This window comes from Manacus candei, unplaced genomic scaffold, assembly GCF_025592945.1.
Source record: "Manacus candei isolate 608988 ecotype Guabito, Panama unplaced genomic scaffold, ASM2559294v1 h1tg000017l, whole genome shotgun sequence".
Classification (NCBI taxonomy): domain Eukaryota; kingdom Metazoa; phylum Chordata; class Aves; order Passeriformes; family Pipridae; genus Manacus; species Manacus candei.
In genome coordinates, this window is record NW_026138065.1 from 4,778,722 (window position 1) to 4,801,604 (window position 22,883).

Here is a 22,883-nt window from a genome sequence, read left to right on the forward strand (position 1 = left end):
CTCACTCTGGGTGGACTCAATTCAGAAACGACAGTGCTGTAACAGGTCAGCAGATGGAATGGCTGCAAGGCAAAGCAGATTAAGACTGAGTATTTCTTGCCCATTTTTTCTAGGCATTCTTTCCTTACTGCTGTCTGTTTCCACTACGTGTTCATTCTGACACTTGTAGAAACCTCACCACTCAGAGACTAGAGTTTTCACTGAGATGTGAGGAAAAAAAAACAAACCACTTTGTATTGAGGATGTTTTTTCATTTTGTATTTCTGTGGTGTTATTATAGCTGATGTTACAAAAATTGATTAACTGGCATTAGAAATTCTCATTCAGATGAACATTGGAGAGCATCTGAGTTGCAAGGTTTGCTGATGGTGTAAACTTATTTGGGATTGTGAGGGAAACTGAAAGAATTGCAGAGAGATTTTAGGAGATAGAGGTGATACCATACAGAGAAGCCACCACCACATGGTGGCTCCATGATTGTGTCAGATGTGTGGAGGTGGGGAAATAGGTGGGGTATACTTGGGGATCACTTATGTTACTGCCTGTTACTTTTGGCCACTGCTGGAAGTGACAGTCTGAGCTCATTGTATTCCTCTTATGTTCCTATAAGCTTCTGAAAAGGCACTGTGTTTAAGAAACCAGTAAAGCTGTTTCAAACAGGACAAAGAACTAAGCAAAGGTAAAACATGAAAGAAAATAAAAACAAACAAGCCACCCATGCATAAATTTTACTTGGGAAGAAGCAACTGTAATATGGACAATTTATGGGTATATTTATTATTAGGAAGTCTTCAGCTTTCTCACTTTGGTGGCTTACACTCTGATTTATAAAGAAAGATGGTAGCCTCTTTGTGAGAAATGTTTTCAGATCACAGGGCAGAAAAATCTTTAGTTTGGCTGCATGTACAAAGCGAACTTCAGCACAAATTCCACAAGATGAGATTAAAATCATACATTTACAATTGCTGTCTATTAGAAACCTTTGGATAAACAAACTCTGTTACAAAAATAATTTGTTTTTCCTGGAGAGAGATGGTCATTAATGTTTGGCTTATCATGGTCGCTAAACTATAAACACAGTTCCCTGTCACTAGAGTATCTGAGGAATTGCTGGTAGATAGTATTGATCTTTATTGATTTTATTGAAATATGTTGAAATGCAATTCCACATCATTAGTTCTCCTTTTGTCCCTGAGATATCTTGCATGTAGAAGCCAGTCTTAGAGGTAACCCTGCAGTTGTTATGGTTTTAGCATGTACTTCAGTTTGTTCAGGATTGTTGAATGTCTCATTGTTTTCATTAATTCATAGGTGTTTTGCTTTAAAAGCAAGTAATTTTTTTTGGAAAGGATTGCACAGCTGTCAACTCCTCTGTCTCTGTGTGTAATTGGTACCTTGTTTGATGTAGTTATTGGTGGCAAGAAATCTACCAATTCAAATTAGGCTTTTTCTTATACAGAAGACTCCTTGTGTTTTTTGGTAGTTACAGCTAATTTATTCCTTCTGAGGCAGCAGTTGTATCACTTGGACTCATTTTACTCTACTTATCCCTCATGTACTTTCATCTGCCTCATTTTGAACTACAGATTTTTAAACTAAAAGCTGTCTACTAAAGTCATGATCACCACCAGTAAAGAGTATTAAGCCTACCCTTAAATTTATTTTACTAGAATGTAATCTACCTTTCCTCTCACATTTACAGTTTAAGCCAATAGAATTTGGATGGAGAAAACATAAGATTTGAACTCAGTCAGTTCTGTCATTTTCTTCCATCTAGGCATTGCACGTTTTGGTTGAAAGCTTGATAAGCTTTAATGTGATATTTCTATTATTTTTCATATCTGAAATGTGCTATGGAACTTGAATTTTGATACCATAGTAATGAATGTTCTGTGAGTACCTAAAAGATTTATAGGAATTTCATATGTATCCTTCAACTTACTTGCACTGGGGAATAGGGTTAAATTTGATGCTCTTCTTCTATGCAATGTTATTTTTGCATTATTGATCTACTATATGGAATAATGTAATCATATTTGAAGTCTTGATTTCCAGCAGTTTATGTGACTTTTTTTTTGAATCAAACTGCAAAATAAATGGACACAAAGTACAACAGGCTTTATGTGAAGAACGTCTAGAAAGAGCATTATCCTTTTATGAAAAACAACAGCGGTAGCAAAATACTGATGCAAATGAAACACTTAAGACAAGTTTAGTAATCAGGGCTTTTTAAACAAGGACTCCATGCTTTTTTAAAGAAAAAACTAACAAAACATAAATCTAATTAAAAAAACATGTCCCCTCATCCTCCCTTATACCTTATGCTTTGGAAAAAAAACTCACCAACTTTTTTTAGTGTGTTCAAAACTCAGACTACTTTTTGAAAAACCTTTAATACTTAAAAAAAAAAAATCTTTGAACCAATAAAACAGTACAGTTAATCATCTTCTATGTGAAAAGGATGTCTTTTAAGAAATAAAAAGAAAAATGTCAAGGTTTCCGTAAAGTTGCAAGTTGTAGAACTCCACATCCTCTACAATGTACCTGAATGAAATTGAAATCTCTTTTTATATGTAATCTGATTTAAAAAAATAAAAGAGAGACAATAAATAGATTGTAATTGTTAAATAAATTATACAGTTTCTAGTATTTTACCCAGGTAAAGCAGTCGTAGCTGCTTTTCCTTTCCTTATCACCCATTTGATATTGAGGTGCAATACAGGATCACAGTTTTTTTCCCTTGTATGTTTTTTAAGTACACAATTATCCTGTTATTTTGTATAAAGCACAGTTATAAAGTTGCATGGTTCTGTGGGTAGTATGAGATAATGATCATGAGTAATAAGGCATAAATTGTGACCAAAGAAGAGCAATGTGCTTTAATGAAAGCATCTTTGTTGATGTTGTATTGAATTATTCTGGGGGGTCTTATTACGAGATTTTGAAGTAGAAAAAAATGGTAACCTGCCTTTTAAGCATTTACCAGCCTTGAAAACATTCTTCTCTCCGATGAGTTAACTGTTAAGTGACAGCAAGTGTTGGATATTTATGCTCTCCTCCTTCAACAGTTGCCTATTTTAGAGGTCGGAGGGAAAAGTAGGTTAGTATTGGTGAATACTTTTAACAGTACATAGCAGTGCTTATCATTCAAACACGGTGGTGAAAGTTTTCTTCACACACTGCTTGATCTCCTTAATGCAGGTGGAAACTTGCCAGCCTGTCCATAGCAGAAGGAGCGAGGCTTTGCTGCTGTGCTCACAGTGGTATTTCAGAGCATGGGGGCCACGTGCTGAACTCTTCAAGTCTGGTTACCAGACAAGGAAATAAAGTCAGCGTTTGGGCTGGATGTTCTGGAGTTTCCTCAGAGTATAATTTTGCAATTACTAAAACTTTCTTTCTGGGTCTTTAAAAGGAGAAAAAGTCCATTGGCATAGAAACCTATAGCCCGATTGGCTGAATTAGCAAAGTTATATCCACTGAGAAGAGTGGTTGAGGAGCTGTTTCATTTTTATTGTGCAAATACTGCTGTCTCTTGTGCGCAAGCATTTGTACCTCTTCCATCTACAGAAAAGGTACAGGATAAAGAGTAGTTTCAGAGGAAGGTGTTCTACTGGAGTCTATCAAGGCCGAGAACTATGATTTCTCTTTCCATTTGTGTTTCTAATTTCTATTCTAATGGAACAAAACAAGTGATATGTTTCTTCTACCTAAAGTTTATGAAGTGCTTATCCGTCCATATTATAGCATGTTCTTATTTGCCTTTTGGAAGCTTTTTTAATATCTGAAGCTTTAGGTCATAGCTTTTATAAATTTAGCATAAGCCTTTAATCTCTCTTAAATGATTTTTGTGTGTAACTTATTCTTATAATTGTTACTAATAAAGCTACCACATACCAGGGAACAGTGTGTTCTTGTAGTATCAGAATTCTTTATCTTATTTGTTTAGATCCTATTAGCAGAAAAAAATATTCCCTTTCTCTTACTTACCCAAAAAAGACCTTCCTAGACAATATAACAGAGCGAGAGTAATGCAGAAAAAGAATAAAAAGAATATTCAGATTTGGCTAGCAACATCTTGATCAGAAAAGCAGTATTTTTTTTAGGAAAAAGGATGCTAATTTTTTCCTTTTTTTCTTTCTTTTTTTTTTGGGGGGGGGACCTGGGGTTAAGATACAATAAGAATTATACTAAAGCAGTAAAAAAAATAGTTTTTTAAACATTGGGTTTTATCACCCATATAAAAATCGGTAATATAATTTGGCCATCTGGGGCTTGTATGATATGTGCTTATGCCTTAATAACAGAAGATGTCTGCTGAACCAATTTGCTCAGCAGTTTAAAGAGCTGCATATATTGTGAACTGATGGATATTCTCTGCTGCCTCCAAGCTTTTTTCATATTGTATGTATTACTAATTATAGCAAAATTACTTTTTCCTTAGTAATTTTGCAGTATGGTATTTTTACAAAAAAAATGTAATAAAACTTTATAACTCTACTTTCTTCTCACCTTTTGTGATTTTCCTCCTACTTTCAGGTTGCTACTTCCAATACCGTTGTTCTAGCAATGAGAATAAAATTCGATGACTGTTTCTTAAGTATTTTTTCGTCCCTAAGAGGAAAAAAGCTCTGACATATGAGCCAAGTGGCTTCCTTTCCCAAGAGACAAAGAGTAATTTTCCTCGTTCCTGTGTTCTCTGATTTGAGGTTCTAGCAAAAAGTTGTGCCAATGCACAGAGGAGCTGAGAGCTCAGTACCTGTTTATTAGTCAGCAGAACAGGATATGAAGATGGGGAACATCCTTTACTATTTTGCGTGTTTCTGAAAAAAAAAAAAAACCAGGAAAGTTTGTTTTCCCAATAATCCTTAAATCTTTCAATTTTCATAGGACTGTAGAATGACTTAGGTTGGAAGGGACCTTAAGGATCACCTAGTTCCAATCCCCTACCGTGGGCAGGGACACCTTCCACTAGTCCACATTGCTCCAAGCTGCATCCAACCTGGCCTTGAAGACAACCATAGCTTCTCTGGACGACCTGTTCCAGTGCCTCAGCACTCTCATAGTGAAGAATTTCTTCCTACTGTCTAATCTACACCTACTCTCTTTCTGTTTGAAGTCATTCACCCTTGTTCTGTCACGACATGCCCTTGTAAAAAGTCTCTTTCCCTCTTCCTTTAAACCTCCCTTCAGGTACTGAAAGGCCACAATTAGGTCACCCCAAAGCCTTCTCCTTTCCAGGCGGAACAGTCCCAGTTCTCTCAGACTTTCCTCATAGGAGAGGTGCTCCATCCCTCTAATCAAGTTGGTGGTCTTCCTCTGAACTTACTCCAACAGGTCAGTGCCCTTCCTGTGCTGGGGCCCCCAGAGCTGGATACAGCACTCCAGGTGGGGTCTCATGAGAACAGAACAGAGCGGGAGAATCACCTCCCTTGACCCACTGACTATGCTACTGTTGATGCAGCCCAGGATATGGTTGCCCCTCTGGTTGCAAGTGCACATTGCCAGCTCATGTCCAATTTTGCAACAACCCACTTTCTCACACTGTCTATACTTATTTTTCTTCAGTTTAGATGATGCAGTTGAATTGTTTTCCATTCCGAAGTGGAGATTGGTGATTGGTTGGGTTTTTTTTCCCTTCACATTGTATTTTTAGGGGAATTGGGGCAGAGAGGAGTAGTCAGCATTTCACACCTGCATCTGTAGAAGAAAACCTTGAGCAAGACCTGGGGCCCCAGAGGGTGTCTTAGAGCAACCAAGTACATGGCTATAAGGGAATCACAACTGATGAACAGTAGACAAACACGTTACATCAGAAGTTGCCAGGTGAAGACAACTAATGCAACTAATATGAAGGCCATTAAAGGAAAGACCGTTAAACAGTTATAAGGTCATGACTGACATCAGTCTGTGCACTGCATAATGGTCAATTACTGACTGCTTAAATCACCTTATATAGTGAGACTTCTTCCTGTAATCCAAAGATGGAAATGACTGCTTTCTTCCCCCCCATCTTAAGTTTTATCTTTGCTTTCAAGAAACCAGGATTGTTTCCATATTTTATAATCCCAAGTAGCGCATATAGTGCATATACTGCGCCAAATTTGGTGTCCTTCATACCACTGTAGAGTAGGATGAATGACCTTTCTGAAGAAGTCAAAATCAGTCTGTCAACCCTTCACTTCTGAGCTCAAATCCACGTTTCTGGTGTTGGCATGCATTAAAGGGGAGGTGCCATGAAGCTGTTGAAACCTGATTTTTCCTAGAGAGCTTTTATTACAAGATAGTAGAGGTAGTATTTCAACCTGCCTTTTTTTTTTTTTATGAACTGTTTTTGCTAAATGCTAGAATATGTGCTCAAGCCAGCAATTCTGACTTTATTCTTTGTCTTCCTACTTTATTCATATCTCACATCAGCAAAAGGTACTGAAATAACTATGGAAAAACTGCTGGTTTAGGTGTTATGTAGCACAACAGGCTGATCGGAAACTTCTTTAGTTCTTCCAAATATTATGTGGTTCATACAATATGAAGATACAAATACTTGCTTTGCCAAGCAATATCAATGACTGCTCACAAAATTTAGATGTGTTGAGAAGCAATATTTTTACCTGTGACACCTCCTTTCTGTTGCTGATATGGCAAAAATATTCTGGTGGGTTAGCCATTTTCTACAAGGTGGAAAAGACATATAAAGCTGTTCCTCTACTGTAAAAAGAAGGAATAAGTAGTTGACAGGGACAGAGCACAGTTGTTTCTCACACCCTTTTAAAAATTACACTCAGATGATATTAAGTGTACAGTTTATTACCATGCATAAAAGAAGTGATATTCAGAACCTGTTGGTATAAACTGATGTAATACTGCTGCTGTTCTGTTCCCTTACAGTAGCAAAACAAGTATTTTTCCTCACAAAGAGCTTAAAAAACCATGCGATAAATATCAAGATATCATTGTGAAGCTTCATGCAGATCTGAAGTAAATAGCCTAAATAAGGACCATGGTTTGCATGGGAAATTAAAAGCAAAATGTTCGTCCAAATACTTCTAAAAAATATTCAACAGAAATAATAGGTACCACTAGTGGAGTCTTACCTAAATTTTTAAACCAAATTGACACTGTTCAGCAGTAATTTGTTACTAGAAATTTTATTTTAAAATAAGTTACAATAAAATAATAAATAATTTACTATACATCACAGTGTTGAAGTGTTGAGGCAAATAACCTTAAATTCATTGCAAACCTTGTAATGAGAATGTAGTAAGGTGGGGGATGACTATGGAGAAAAAAACAAAGATAGATGCAAGAGAAATATAAATTATGTTTCATAGTTTTACTTGCTCTACTACAGGTAGAATTCACTGTTCAGAAGTCACAAGTAAATAGTCCTTCCTTCCTTCAAGTGAAAATCTCTTGTTTGGAAAGTTAATATCTGCCAATTCTTTGTAAAAATTGCCAATTTGTGTTGCATTTGGATACTTGTATAGCTGCACAGAACACTCAGGAAATTGCTATTTTTTAGGAAGCTTTTGTGGCAATGACACTGAGACATACGTACAGTCTAAAACTGTCTACACAGTGAAGTGAATTCAGGATAAAATTTTTACTTCATCTTTGGATAACATCTTTTTGCATTCAACTGACCTTAGAACCTCTGCTCTCAGAGCAGGCTGCCCTTTATGCTGTGGGTGGATACTAGTGCCAATAACCAGCTTTTTTTTTTATTATTATTTTTTAAATGCATTCTGCTAGATGCATTTTTAATTAACTGTGTTTCAAATGCAGCTTCATTCCACTTTTTTTTTTTTTTTACTTTTTTTTTCAATTTTGGAAAATAGCATATTAATGGAAGGTTATGTTCTTTGCCCTCTGAGTAGTAGACTTTTTGTTTTAAGTGCAAGTTGAATTGGTTAAACTTTGAAAATAGGTCAGTGGCTAGGCTAGTAGAGTTTGTTTAAAGACCAAGAAGCACTTTATCAGGACTCATTAGACATTGTGGTTATGAGGTCTCACTGTTAAAACAAACTTGAGAGTTTCAAGCAGTCATATGCTACTCCACAGTTTTAAATGTTGCATATTTATAACATTAAAGAAACTTTGATTAAAACAACGGTAATATAAGTTGCTAGAGGCCAAAAAAACTTGGTCATTTTCTATATGATTCAGTTTTGTTCATTATAAGGGGCCAAATGCATGTAGTTTCTCTTGTAAACAACTATTATATTGTTATTTTTTGGTGTGTTATAATAATCAACTGGCATTTAGCATGTTGTTTATGCAAATCTTTGCATGATCAAGCCTAATGAGAGGTTTTAATTTAAATAAAGAAAACTATATAAATAGCAAGCAATTTGAATATAGTCCATGATCTAAAACAAGCTGTCCCTTACTTGTTTTATCATGAAAGCTCTTTAGCTCTTGTATGCATTTACACAGTGTGTTGGTCCTGCTTTCCACACAGTGTGTAGCTTCCAGCACTGTTGGTTTTTTGTTTTCTCTTTGTTGTATTGTACCAGGTAATAACCATTTGTTTGACTAATTTAAAGAAACAAAAGAGAGTCAAGGATTATACTTACAATTAGAGGTGTAGGTGCAAAAAATAATCTCCTCTGTGATATACTTTCGAGGAATGAAAATTAAGGAATCCAGCATCTAAATATGTAGCCAATGCAAGACATGCATCTTGTTCCAGTGGGGTGCATGCAGAGCAGCAGAGACAGTCTCTCTGGGAATGACCGCATACCACTCTGCCTGTTCAGGTGAGCAGCACTGGGACAGGCTCCTATAACATGACAATAAAGGGTATGCTAGTGACTCCTTAATTTTACCTGTACAAGCCGAGCCATTTGCAGTTATCTATTTGAAAGTAGCCATTCACTGATTGTGAAATACACACAAAATACCCGTGGTTTCTAATTAGTCTTCAGTGCAGGTTGTTTATTAGAAAAGCCCCTTTGCCTTCGTTGAAATGACAGTTTAGATTTCGATAGAGAATAAAGCTTGCAACCTACTTCTGTCAATAATGTTCGCTTCCTTCAAATCAACTTTTCTAATTAGTGTCATCAATTGCTAATTCCTTAATTTTCCATCTAGGGGCTTGTATAGCTGCATAGGACACTCAAGAAATCACCCTTTTTTAGAGAGGTTTTTGTGGAGATGGTCGTGATACAAATGTACAGTCTAAAACTGTGTCCACTTCTTTGAGATGTGAATCCAGGATAAAGTTTTTATTTCATCCACAGATACCATCCAAGTCTCTTTGTAGTCTACTGACCTTAGAACCTCTGCCCTTGGAGCGGGCTGCCCTTCATGGTGGAGGTGGTACTAGTGCCGCTCCCTGTACCTGTGCTGGAGCACTGCTGACTTTACGAGGGCTGGCTGCAGGGACATGCGGTTCCAATATAATGCTGATGCACAGAGACTGCTTTTTTTTGTGTAGTTATATGTGGGGCTTTAATTTCAACTAGATGTTTTGTGTCCAGCAGAGAAGTCACAAACTCTTACTGTCCACATGTGCCACTTAAGTGCTGGGAACAGATCAAGACACTGGCTCCAATGAGCAGATTTTTAGTTGTTTGTATTTCAGATGTTTTGTCACTTCTGTTAATATTTAGTAGCTTCCTTCAAAAGCCTCTCTGTGGTGAATAGTACCTTATTTGGGCTTGTGCGTCCTCAAAAGATATAATGATGTTAGTCCTTGGAAGGTTTATTTTTTATTTCATGTTCTTAAATAATTGAAAACATCAAAGTCTTTTTATGGCTTTTCATTTTGTTGGCAGTCAAAATACCACAGGAAGGCCAAAACTTGTATTGTTTTGGCTCTGCAGACATCTTCTTGAAAGATTTGAGCAGAATGTGTAAACATCATTTCCAGCTTTTTACATTGGTCACTAAAGCATTCTCAAATGCAGGTCAGAAATCTAGTCCTGTAAGACAAAGCCCACAATTTTAAAATGGAATGATGGTCAGGGGCTTCTGTTGAAATGTTTTAATAACTTTGCAATTCACAGCAGTAAATCAGTTCTCTTGCATTTGAGTCACAGTGATTGATCATGTGTATGTAACTGGTCCACTGACATATAAAAGAATGCATTCACTTTAGACAGCATCTACCTCCTAGTTAAGACAGTGTAGTTATTTAAACAAAAGTGTAGTTCTTCAGAAATTGTAATGTGACTGCAGCAGTTTCCTTACCAGGCCCTGTTCATTGTGCATATTGATGGCTTTCTACATTCTACAACTTCTCACACTGCAAAGAATAATATGCAAAATTTGTGAAAATTTTGGGAAATCTATTTTTAGAGGAAAGGGGAGCATGTGCTCATACAAAAGACTCCTTGAGTTCTCCCATTAATTTTAAACTTTTTAAAGGAAAAAACTATGAGAGTGGAAAATTGTTTCACAATTTTCTTAAGCATAAAAAAGCACCAAATTTTAAAGGTTTTTTTCCTAGTTTTATTGTTGTTGTTTGGATTTTTTGTTTTGTTTTCAGTTGGGGTTTTATTTAGTCCTTTAGTCACCTGGAAGTCCTTCAGTGAGGTCTAAACATATGCAAGGAGTAATTTAGGGGAAAAGCTAATTATCTGATTACCCACCTTACTGTCTTGGCAGGGCCGGGCTAGTGCCCTGTCATAGGTGCAGAACTGGAATTGATTAATGATGTAACAAATAGATCACTTTATCTAAATAAGTTTTGGAAAGAGCTTATGATAAAGGTCCTGGTTCTTGCAGACTTTGAGAAAAAAAAAAGAGTATGTCCCATAAAAGACCCCAGGTAACTGTATGGATTCCCTTCTACATTTTTCCTATTTTATTTAAATTTACTATTGTCTTCAGGAAGCATTAAATTTTAAAAGTTTGTACTGCATAATACATAGACACAACAAAGCTGTAAACTTGAAATACTGGTTTAAAATACTAACATATTCATATAAATACTGTCTTCATCAGTAAAATATTTTTTTCAAAACAGGTGCATTTTGACGTGTGTTTCAGTAGTAACAGGGGCAGGTTAGGCAGTTTATTTTCTCTCTGTGCCTACCCCTGAGCTGCTTCAACCGTGGTGGAAGTTTCCCATCCCTTTTTGCTTTGAGGAAACAAAGAAAACCAATCAACCAGACACTAACAACAAAGTACAACCAACACAGAAAAAAACCCAAACAAACTCAAACCACCAGAGCCAACAACCCTATATTTGTCAAATTTTCAGTTTGAGCCACTGTTTCAGTTTCAGTTGTAGCACTTCCTGGGAATTTGAAGGAACCATGAAAGAATGGTTCCGTTAAAAAATTCTTTCAAGAAGGCCTACTAAGGATTAATTGGGAGAAAACAAGATTGTTTTCAAAAAAACAAGTAAGTTTTTCAGTGCCGTATAGCCACTTGGCCTGGAACCCAGCTCTCTTGCTGTTCTGCCCATCAGCAGTGTTTAAAAATGCAGCATTTAAAAATGCAGCTTTGGGACAGATCCTCAAACAAGCTTTGTAGCACTCCGGCCTTCTTGTTTAGTGAAATAGAAACAAGGAATTAATAGGAATAGTTGCTGTTGATGGGGTGGTGGATGTTTCCTGTTCTGCACATGCTCTTAACCCAAGAGCATGTACCTCATGTTAGAAGTGTTGGCTTTGTCAGCTGCCTGCCGATGTGTGTGCCAGGCTGCTGGCCAGACAGACTGCCTGCTCACGTGTGGTGCTCTGCCCCATCATTAACCTCTGTTGTTAATTTTGGCATGTGAATTTTGTGTGGGAAGTCCTACATCAGTGAAACAAGAAGGAAAATAAAATAGCATTTGAACAATATTGTTTTGAGTAAAATGCCGATGCATAAAGCTGACATCATTAAACAACATTGAATAAAAGATCTGAATCCTGAAGTCAGCTGAAAATCAAAAAATCTGCAAAATAGCTGCAAATGAAGTATCTGAGCAAAAACCATTGCAGTGGTTGCAAGAGAAGCTCTTGCTGGATGGCGATGGTGTGCAACAGGCTCTTTTGTAACTTTTTAAAAGTGTGCTTTAAAGAGCAGCAAAGCTGTATTTTAAATAAGGAACACTCAATTTTCACTACTTCAATGCTTCAATGTCTGATTATCTTTTGTGTTTTCTTTTTTTTTTTAAGATCTTTATGGTTATGGCAAAATCTTTCTTCAGCTTATGGTATAATGGACTACCACTTGGATGATTTACAGTCGTCTGAAACATGATATATGCTTCTCCTCTTCCGTGTCCATGGTGAGTTTTGTTTATGTACATACCTATTAAGTACTTCAGAGAAGGAAGTAAATGTTTTTTAGTGACCACAGTAAATGTTGTTTCCATTGTTTTCATGTGGATTATCCTAGAGTTGTCAATTTACTGAATACATAAGCCCCACTCTTTTTTGTAAGCTGTTTGAGAATGTTTTAAAAACTTAAGTTCAAAAAATAACCATACAGAATTTTTCTCTCTTTTGGAGGATTTTTGAGCTGTGCAAAGATCCCAATACACAGTTTGAAACGTTATCTTTCCCTTCAGCTTCAAAGCATCTTCACCTTCATGTGGTGTGTCTTAGTTCAAATTAAATTTCAAGCAATTGTTCTTTTTTAGTAAGGCACATACCACAATGTATTTAAGAACAAAACAACTGTAACCATGTTACAAATATAATACAAAACACAGAGAAAAAATAATTGGAGAAAATATTTGGAAAGAGTTTTTCAGTTTTATTTTTGCACTGCATCTCTGTTTTGTGCCTACAATTAATCTGATTTTAGTATCTGTGAACAATGTTAAATATCGTATAAACAATAATTTTAAAAGCAAGGCTGCTCATACTATAACTGAACTATCACTTCTGATTTACAGTGTCCAGACACACAATAATGAAATCCAAAGCACTAGTTGTTCATTTGGCTAAACGCATTGACAGACCAAATTTGGATCTTAAAATGTTCCGCTGGCTACTCTTTACTACACCAGAAATAAGAGCCCTCTCCAAAGAGGGCAGAGTTTCCTCTCCAAATATCGGGTTAAGTATTTGAGGTTAAAATCCCCATGGTTTCACTCTTCTCCTTTATAAGTGTTTAGATTTGGCTCTTACACTACAGTTTGTGAATGATACTGAATTTTATGGAATAGTTGCATCAGTCAAAGCCGTTTTTGTTATATACTTAAGTACTGTAATGAACAAAGATTGAAGCAATGAAGTTTCTAGAGGTGTGTTTGCACTTAGATAATAGAAAGATGTGTTTAAATATTCCATGTAAATGGATAGAGGTGTTTACCAGCAAAACTGGTTACTGTTATTTTTGGTGAAAATGGGTATTTACAGATTGAAATGGACAGTCATATAGCTCTCCTGTGGAGGGCATCTTCTATCTGCTTCTCTTTTACCAATTTCAGCTGGCTTTGCATTTCAAATTATATGTCTCCCAGGTACTAACCACACAACTCTGAAACTAGGGAGCCAGATAAATAGCAAAGAAAGCATCGTCTCACTTGTTTCCACCTGCAAGTCATTGAGGAAAAAAAACTGATGTTGTTTGATGCCTTATCTGGCACCTGTTGATTCTGCAAGGCATTTCCCTGGGTATTCATTGAGTTCTGCATTGTTCCCTAACCAGGCTTTTTTTTTTTTGCCAAATTAGCAGATTTGCTCCAAAGACTTGACCTTTTCTTTTCTCTTCTTCCTTATCAGCGAGTGCCATACATTTCTGAGCCTGTTTTTTGCATCCTGAATGTGCATTGATTCATGGTGAAATAAGGACTTTGTGACAGGCCTGGTGGAAGAATTAACTTCTTTAGACAGAGAAAACTGTCTATCCCATATGTGTAAATACTGCAGGATTTTGTCTCCTTTTGCAGAGATCTACTACACCACATTTTACTGCATTTATTCTCTGTGTTTGCCACCAGGAGAACAAAATCCAGTGCAGTCCACAGCAATTCCTTTGTGGCCAAACTGAAAAAAAAAAAAAAAAGTGTGATGAGATCTTAAATTGTTTAAGAAATGTCATTTTACATTGGCCTGAAAATTAAAAAAAACCCACTGCTTTGTCAGTCTTATTTGTTAGAATTGTTCCTCTTTGCAGTCAAAATATTCAAGCAAAGAGGATGTGCCTGTGAAAGGGCATCCTCATCCACTCCCCTTACTATTGTATCCACTCAAGGCTCATGGAGGCTCTCAAATGTTCAGTGAGTTACTCCACTGCTTCTTTTTAACCAGATAAAGCTAAGGTGGACACCAGGAAGTAAACTGAATGACACCACACGTAATGTGAAACCTAGAGGATTTTCTACCTTTACTACAGTAGATTGCAGAATGATATCTAGAGGCTAAGTAAGCTTTACTCATCAAATTCAAACCCTACAAGAGAAGAAACAATATTCAAAACACTAAAATACATTTAGAATCTGTAAAATAATAATGATAATAATATTTCTAGTTTATTCTCAAATCCTATACCCCATTAGACCAGAAAAACCTACTACAGAAAGGTATGCTAAGATGATGAAATGGACATGGTGGTATTTGAGAAGAACTTACGTGAAAAGGCAATAGAATCTCTACAAGGAAGGAATACTCTAAATGCAAAACTGTACATCAGCACAGTTGAGTGCCTTCTGTATTTTCATTCTACTTCATATAGACAACCACTGGAAGAAACAACTCAGCAATTGTGAGATCAGATTACAGTTCTACTACCTGACTTTAAAAAAAAGGAAAAAAAAAGAAAAAAAGGCATTGAGAAGAAAACATGGAGAAAGCCTAGCCCTATATCTCAGCTTCTCAGTTCAAAACAAGCTGTCAAAAACCATGTACTGAAACCTCCTGTACTAACACTAAACAGTGTAAGCTTGCATTTTGGATATTTCTCCTTCTGAACTCTTGTTTCAGTCTCTCTGTGCTGAAGGCTCCTCACAGTTTACAGATAGCGGTGCAACTGAAGTGCTCCATTTTAACTGTAAATAATCATTAAAATTTTTAAACCAATCAATTTTTGTTATTTCCATTGCTTTCTGCCTGTTGTGGAAATTCAGAGTTCTCTAGACAGCTGCTGAGTTTTCTTAGAGTGTTGCTCCATCAGAGTTCACACAGGTGCATTCAGTGAACCTGGGTCCGTCTGACCACCTGCTAGTTGAGCTATTTGAACACATCATGGGCTTTGTTTGGATGACAGAATAAATGGCATAGCAGGTACAGTGAAAGAATCAAAATGAAGCATATATTATTTATGAAAGTAATCACAATCCTACTGAGATATATCCTGAACTGAGGTGCTTGCAGCTAATAGATAGAAACAAAGAAGTAACTGTTAATATTTGTCTTGAAAACTTCTGATTTAGGTGAATTTAAACTAGTTTTTTAATGTTACTTCAGTACATTCAAATAAAGTAAGAACTCCCCTTTGCCCTTTTACTTTCATTTCCCTGAGCCTTCGCGTGCTTCATTTTCAAGCTGATATTGTGATCCAGAAGGACTGCACTATGTCAAGAGTCTTAAATAAATTATGTCACAGAAGCTTTGAAAGCTACAGAGAAACTAGCCTCAAAGTTAGGTATTGGTTTAAAAGAAAGGCCCAGTAACTGGAGAGGCATTGCTGCTGATGTGCTTTTCTCTAGTGATTTTCTATTAGTAGAGAATCTTGATTAATGATTCTCTATCAGCATGTCCTGATTAATGTGCTAGTCAATGGATTGTTACATCATTTTATTTCCTCTTAAAGACCATCCTTCTAATGTGAGTGTGATAGGTATTGGCTTTAAATGAACTGCTGCAAACAATTTCTTTATCTGAATGGAGAAAATATTTTCACTTTCTAAAGGTTTGAATTCATAAACTATTTCTACCAAGTAACTACCTCTATGAGCTTTTTGCATCTAAAAAAAAAAATAATAACTTTGTAAAGCTGCTTGGAATGAGGAGAGGCTCTGTGGTAATGTTAGTATTGTGTTTAAATTCTATGCTCTTTAACTGCAGCAGGCTCTTAAAAAAAATACTGGGTTTAAAGCTCCAGCAAACTTGCTTGAAAATAATTTCAATGAATTAATATTTAATTTTTAGCTTTTCTGCTATGCTGCTGTAAAAAAGCAATGGCACCCATTTTCTACAAAAGACTAAGGGCTTGCCAGTTTTTTTAGGGTAAGAAAAAAAAGCCACAAGTAAATAGTAGTAAACTGATTATTTTTTGTAATTAGAATATTAATCTATATTTTTTTCTCATTAACAATTAATGACATAAGAATATATTAATTGCTTCCGATCTGTTTGTTTGATTTTTTTTTTCTATTCTCCTCCTATGAGGATAAAGTTTCCAATGGATAACCAAGATATAGTACTATCCAACCCACTATCAGTTTGATAGGGGAGGATCCTGGAAAGCTGGAAGTGTTTAAATGGTGTGTGATCTAGGAGAGCTGTATCGGTGATGAATTACCTGTGGTGCCCAAGCAGCACTGGCTTCTTCCCTTAAAGTTAAACCTTGTTGAGCTGCATGAAATTAGTGGAACTAACTCAGTGAGATATCATTTTGAAGGGAGAGGTGGCTTTATTTTAGAAAATCTGTAACTGAGTTGACTTTACTAGTTTGTTTTCTTACACTAGTGTGCTCACAGCACTGAAATGCATGTTCAGGTGATCTGGCCAGCATTGCTTGTGTGCTGGAGGCCAGGAGATGTCAGCAGCTGCATCCTCACCACTTCTCTTGGGTTCCTCTTGGGGGCAACAGATGGGTTTTAGGGATTCAGCTCAGAATTTTGTTTACTTCAGCTTCTGCAAGTGCTAGGCAAATCGACTGCCAGGTGTTCTTTCACGTTTCTCAGGGTGGCTGGGCTGGCAGCAGGAGACACATGGCATCACTGCCTGTGATGTTGCCTCTCTTGCTTGCTTACACTTCTGACCTACACAGCTGCCCGGTTACAGGGTAATCAATTACACAGTTTTAATTCTGGATACCTAGCTTGAGAAAATATGCTAAATGCTTACTAGAAAAAATGAGGACCTAAAAATTACCTAGGATTAATCACCCAACAATGTGTCTGAAAGTGGAATTCTGTTTCTTTTAAAAAAAACCTAAATATATCCAGCCTCTGTTTGGTGGACATTAACTGTTGAAGTCAGGTGGTTCTTTCAATATCCCTGAGAAACCTGAGTTTAACTCCCAGGTTTCTCACAGAAATGGTTCAATAGGGACTTTTTTGGGGGAAAAAAAGTATGTTTCTTAAAGCAATTAGCAATTTTTTTCTTGTTTTTCATATTTAGCAGGCAAACTTTCTTTCTGAATGGTTATTATTTTGAAGCTTTGGAAGTTTATATTATATAAATATAGATGTTGGAAATAGTTTTTTTAGATAACTATAATTTTGAAATAAACAAGATGATATTGAGATATTTAATAACTATATGGCCCTGTGGCAGAGGAAAACACGTCTTTGATAATCATAGTAAATAATAGTTAATAGAAATAGTTTTAAGAAGACTGTATTAATTTTTTTCCAATCATCTAAATAATTAGAATACTTATGAGTATTTGTAAGACCCAGGGACATGTTGGCTATAAGGCTCCTCCCACTCCAGGCAGGACCATTGCCCACCCAGATGAGGGCAGATGTGACTTCTGCTGGCTGCCTATCCCCTCTGCTCCTGGTCACTACTCGTGCTGGGGTTTATTCTGTGACATGAATCCACCTTGGCACCTGAGAAGGACATGAGGTTTCTGTGGGCTTAAACCTCAAGAGTGTAAACATCTACCCAGCTAGAGACACTGCCATCAGCTGTGTCAGCACTCTCCTTATTTACTGTCAGTTGTTGCCTCTTGTGCAATCAGCAGCTCATTGATGAAACTTCACAAATGTAGGCTGCTGAAATTTACAATGAGGTAAGAATTAATTTTTCATTTTATTTTTAATTATTTTCAACATACCAATGTTTTCCTAATAGCAGAGAATAGTTATAAGGACATGTGCCCAAATTAAGGATAATAATTTTAAGACTTATTTGAAAAGTACGTTCACAAAGCACAGTGTAGAAAACATATAAGAATCACTGCAGTTCTGTGATTTCCAACTGATCAAATGCACCTGTATTTCCTCTAACTTTGATTATTCACATGGCCAGCATCAGCAATAGCAAACTTGTAGAAAAGATAGAGTTTCTGATAAGCAATTTATATTTCTCAGCTCAGGGAAACAAAATCTAGGCATTTGAAAAAACTAATCGAGTACTTGAGAAGGAGGAGAATGAGATTCATAAGTTTAATTCATCTACAGTTCATCCACAGTTCAATTTTGCATTCAGTGCTTTTAGATGAAGTCTTTATTAAATCTGAGTAAATTTTTTCAGAAATTTAACTAAGGCTTGGGTTTTGTTTTTCTTTTTCATTTTTTCTTTTATTGTTGTCTATAAAAAATATAGATATTGGTAATTTTTTAGCTTGAATAGAACTATCTAATTGAGATCAGAACTGTTGCTAGAAAACTAGATCAGTGCAGATTTTTACAAGTACATCAATCATAGTTTCTGATAGAAGAACTGCTGTTTGTAGATAATGTTCATCTTTTCAGACCCTCTGGTTTCAGTGAAATGCTGTTTGATATTCTTCTTTTCCAGAAAATTAACAAAGTTGGAGTAAACTAGCATAAAATTCTCAAAACTTTGTATTTTCTGGAGTTGCTTTTGACAAAAGTATCTTTAATATCCTTCTCTGTTAAGTTTTTATCCTGCAGTGAAGTCTTCCCTCAGTGTCCTCTTCTCCAGGCTGAGCAGACCAAGTCACCTCAGCCACTCCTCATACAGCTTCCCCTCAAGGACCTTCACCATCTTTGTTGCCCTCCTTTGGACGCTCTCTAAGAGCTTAATGTATTTTTTATATTGTGGTGCCCAGAACTGCACACAGTACTCAAGGAGAGGCTGCCCCAGAGCAGAGCGGGACAATCCCCTCCCTTGACCGGTTGGCTTAGTGAGACATAATGTTCATCATTCTAAGAATTAATATATGCTGTTGTATCCTAATTCAATTTCCTGTATGTCATTAACTGATGCTTTTTTAGGTGTGATGTGTGTGTATATATACAACTGTGCACATACATAAAAAGATAAAATTAAAATTTAAATTATACAGGGGCATAACAACTTATTAAAAAATAAGTTGTTTGGGCAGAGAAAAGAGGAAAGGAGCAAACTTGGAAAGTAATCTCTTTCATTTAAAATAAAATTTAAAATTTTTTTCCATTGCATGCTTTATTTGAATTCTGAATCCATTACTGTGCATCTCTTATTACTCAGATCCTTAAAATAAAGACAGGATTCACTTGATTTTTCTAAGTTGGCAATGGGGAGAGGCAGGAGGCAGACAACTTCAGAAGGCAGTTCCTCTCTTACATCTATCTTAGATACTTATCATAGATGAGGATATATTACCCTCTGGAATTGTCTGTGCATGCAGCATTTTTATTTCCTATTTTAAAAACAAGCCAAGATAACCTCAAAAACCTCAGTGCTTCCTATAGTTCATTTTATTTTGTTGGACCTGCAGCAATTACATCTCTGGAGTGACCACACTTGTTCAAATGGATTGTGCATTTTAAGTACACAAAAGCTGTCCCTCAAGATGATAGAAACTCAATGGTTTGACATTCACAAAAATAACATACTTTATATGTTGCATGCTACTTGATACCTTTTTTATATATAAACAGAATATTAAATTTATTAAAACTAGGAGTTTAATTGCAAAAAAAATTAAATTGGGAGAAGCAAGACGTTTTGAATAATTTTCTACTTTTTCTACTTGTTACTGGAAAAGAGTACTTTATACCAGTAATACCCATTTAACTACTTTGTGCAATGGAATTTCTCTTATATTGACTCCTGTGTCACCTCTCTTCTAGACAGTCTTTGCCTTATTATGTTATTGGGAGTTTTTTACTATTTTTTTCTGTTTTGGACAAGCTTGTGCTGCTTGTTGCCTTTCATGTTGCCTATACTAACTGAACTAATAAAAATCCTTGTCTCTATTAGATTCTTTTGCCTTACACGGGATCAACTATAAGAGTACAACAGTGCTTCAACGTAGCATTAAACTAGTCTTGCCTATGTTTACTCAATACAGTGGCTTTTAACCAAATAACCTTTGAATTCTGATGTCTTTGCCATGTCCTCTCTTTGGGAAGAGCTTTACTAGTTTAACATGTTTAATCATCTGTGGTAGACAGTCTTCATTTCCTCTCCTAAGTGAAATGGATGTTTTGGTGCTTAGTTAAATAGTCAGTGTTTCACCACAGCAATGTGGGCATTTTAGTGGTGCGGAAATTATTTCCCATTGGAGAAATATATAGCTCTATTCAGGACTTGATACTTACAGTCCAAGTTTCGTCTTCAACCAAGTGAAGTTAATGGCTTGACTGCATTATACAAGACTTTCTTCTGCAGTCCTAACTAATCAATGCAATGCTTTAAGACCGGAACGTTTTGAATAAGAGATGACACCAAGGTTTTCGCCATTTGTAATAATAAATCAAACTGTGTCATTTGGGGTTATCCTGACCAGATTTCAGCTGGTATTACATCTTGCCTTATAAACTTTTTACTCCATTTCAATTATACAATCTGCTGTTCTCTAGTTCTTCCTCTAAGCTGTTTTGTTGCTTGGCTCTGCTGTGTTCCCTCCTCCAGGTGACTTTGCTTCAAATGCCTGGAAGAAAATGATTCCACTTAGAAATAGGTAACAGCACAGTAATATAGAAGAGGTTTTAAAATACCACATGGTCACCCCTTTCATGCCTGAAAGATTGTTGATATCTTGTCTTTGCAGTATTAGAAAAAGAAGCTAGCATTTTTTTATATTAGGAAAATCATTTTATCGCTTGATAGGCTGCCCAGCTACATTGCTATCAAAGAGCAGTTGAAGGCTTTTGAGAATAGAGCATTTGTGGGTGTGATTATACGCCGGGGAGAGGAGGTGAAGGATCTGCCTTAAAGTGATAAATCCTGTGAGGATTAAGGCATGAAACTTTCCAACAAGCGTCTGAAGCAACATTTTAGCACCTACAGCAGGTGATGGCAATGAGTCTGAAAAGCTCTGATTAAATGAATTCAAGTATTGGTGTTAGAAAATCAGGTCTCTCAAGAATAGGGCTAGTTACATGGAAAGTTGTTCTTGCCAAAAGAGGGTTGGAGGTAATTTAAATTGCAGTGCAACTCTACTTTATGTTAACTCCAAGCAAGGTCATAAAATAATCATTCATATTTTCTGAATGTGAGTCAGCTATGGAGCAGGAATACTCATAGATTTCTTTTGTTTGGAAAATTTATACATTAGAGCTGTTTCAGGCACAAGCTCACCATATTTGTTAAAGTTCTAATACAAATTTTTAACACCAGAAGAACTAGAGCCTAAATGAAGAGAAATGATTCACAATAGATTTTTTTTTTTTTTATAATTTGAAATTTACCAGTTCTCTGTCCTGTGCACAATAAAGATAAACCAGTAAATAGAAACCTTATGGTGTATGTAGAGGACACTGTTTAAATATCTGTGAAGTATATTAACATTGTGAATAAGCAAGACAGGGTATTCTTAAAAACAAAGAAGGTTTTCTCACAAAATGGAGGACTTCTTATCTGTTATATTTGGGTGCAGTCTAGTTGGACAAGACAGACAGATAACCTTTGGCTATTTTTAAAAGGATGTGGCTTTGGGAAGGGGTGATTTAAATTCTGTGTTTAGGATGGGCAAGGTGACTCCACACGGGGTGACATCATCCTGTGCTCCCAGTCTTTTGTGGGTGACACAGATGAAAGCAAGAAGCCTGTAACTACAATGCTATCCATGGGAGAGCTGCATGCATCCTCTGCTGTTACATTTGTCTATAATCCTGAGCAATTTATAAGATAAGGGCTAATTCATCTGTTCACAGAGAGTCATTGTTAGTTCAGAGGATAAATAATTATCATCACCTCACTGAGTATTATGAGACTGCTAGCACTGACTTCCCCTTCTGTTTGGTTAAAGAAAGCTATAAACCTTCCTTGTTAACTGTGTTTTATGCTGTTGCTTTTATACCACATTTCTGTGAGCCATATAATTGTTGACAGTTTTTGATTATGTTTGACTTTTATTTTTACTCCCAGTGTTCTATGCATTTTGGATTGAATTCATGATTATACAGTGTGTGATTACTGATAAGATCCTGACTATTTGAAGGACTGAAATAAAGCTCTTTTACTTTTCCTCTGTTTTTCCTCCCCCTTTACTTAAATTAGTCATGTAGGAGAAGAGAGTCAAAGCAAGACACCAATATTCATTGAGAAGAAATTTGTCATTGTCTGGTTATTCTGCTGCAAAGAATGCTTTAGTTCAAAGGTATGTGATACAACACAATTAAAAAGCTACCTGTGCTCAGTCTGGACTAAATTATTGGAATAATTAGACACTTCTCAGACTTGAAGAACTATAAAGCTATAATATTTTCTTTCAAATTCTCTAATTACATCATAAAACGTAATGTTTCAGTTTCCTGATGTGATGGGTGAAAAATCAACCAAATGGAGAAATGTTTTTATGATGGTGTGATTGGCTATCCCCACCAGGAACAGCACTGAATCGCCAGACTTGAGAAAGGGTTATACCACACTGAAGCTGAACGTGCTCCGCCTTTCCCTCTTCCCCTGCTTCTGAGCCTCAGGCAGCACAGAGGTCACTATCTTCCAGGAATATTTTGGCCATCCCTACTCATTCTTAGGAACTATGAGTTTCTCGGAAGTTTTTGAAAACTGAGTTTCTTTGTATGTTTCCCAAACTCATGTTAACTTTTTCCGGCATCCCAAAATAACGTTAGATTCTGAATGCGTTTTTGCCACCCAGTAACTAAATCCATATTGCTTTTCCAATAAATTAATTGTAAAACTATGTTG

General features: G+C 36.2%; 1 protein-coding gene across 9 annotated transcripts in view; it reads left to right on the forward strand.

Moving 5' to 3' along the window:
- CHRM3 (cholinergic receptor muscarinic 3) overlaps positions 1-22,883 on the forward strand; it is a 274,717-nt gene that overhangs the window by 70,763 nt on the left and 181,071 nt on the right. For all 9 annotated transcript variants that reach the window (XM_051783778.1, XM_051783774.1, XM_051783776.1 and 6 more), the window contains exon 2: positions 12,111-12,223. In XM_051783778.1, coding sequence (XP_051639738.1) covers positions 12,199-12,223 — 25 coding nt within the window. In that variant the 5' untranslated portion in view covers positions 12,111-12,198. The remainder of the gene's footprint in view (positions 1-12,110; positions 12,224-22,883) is intronic.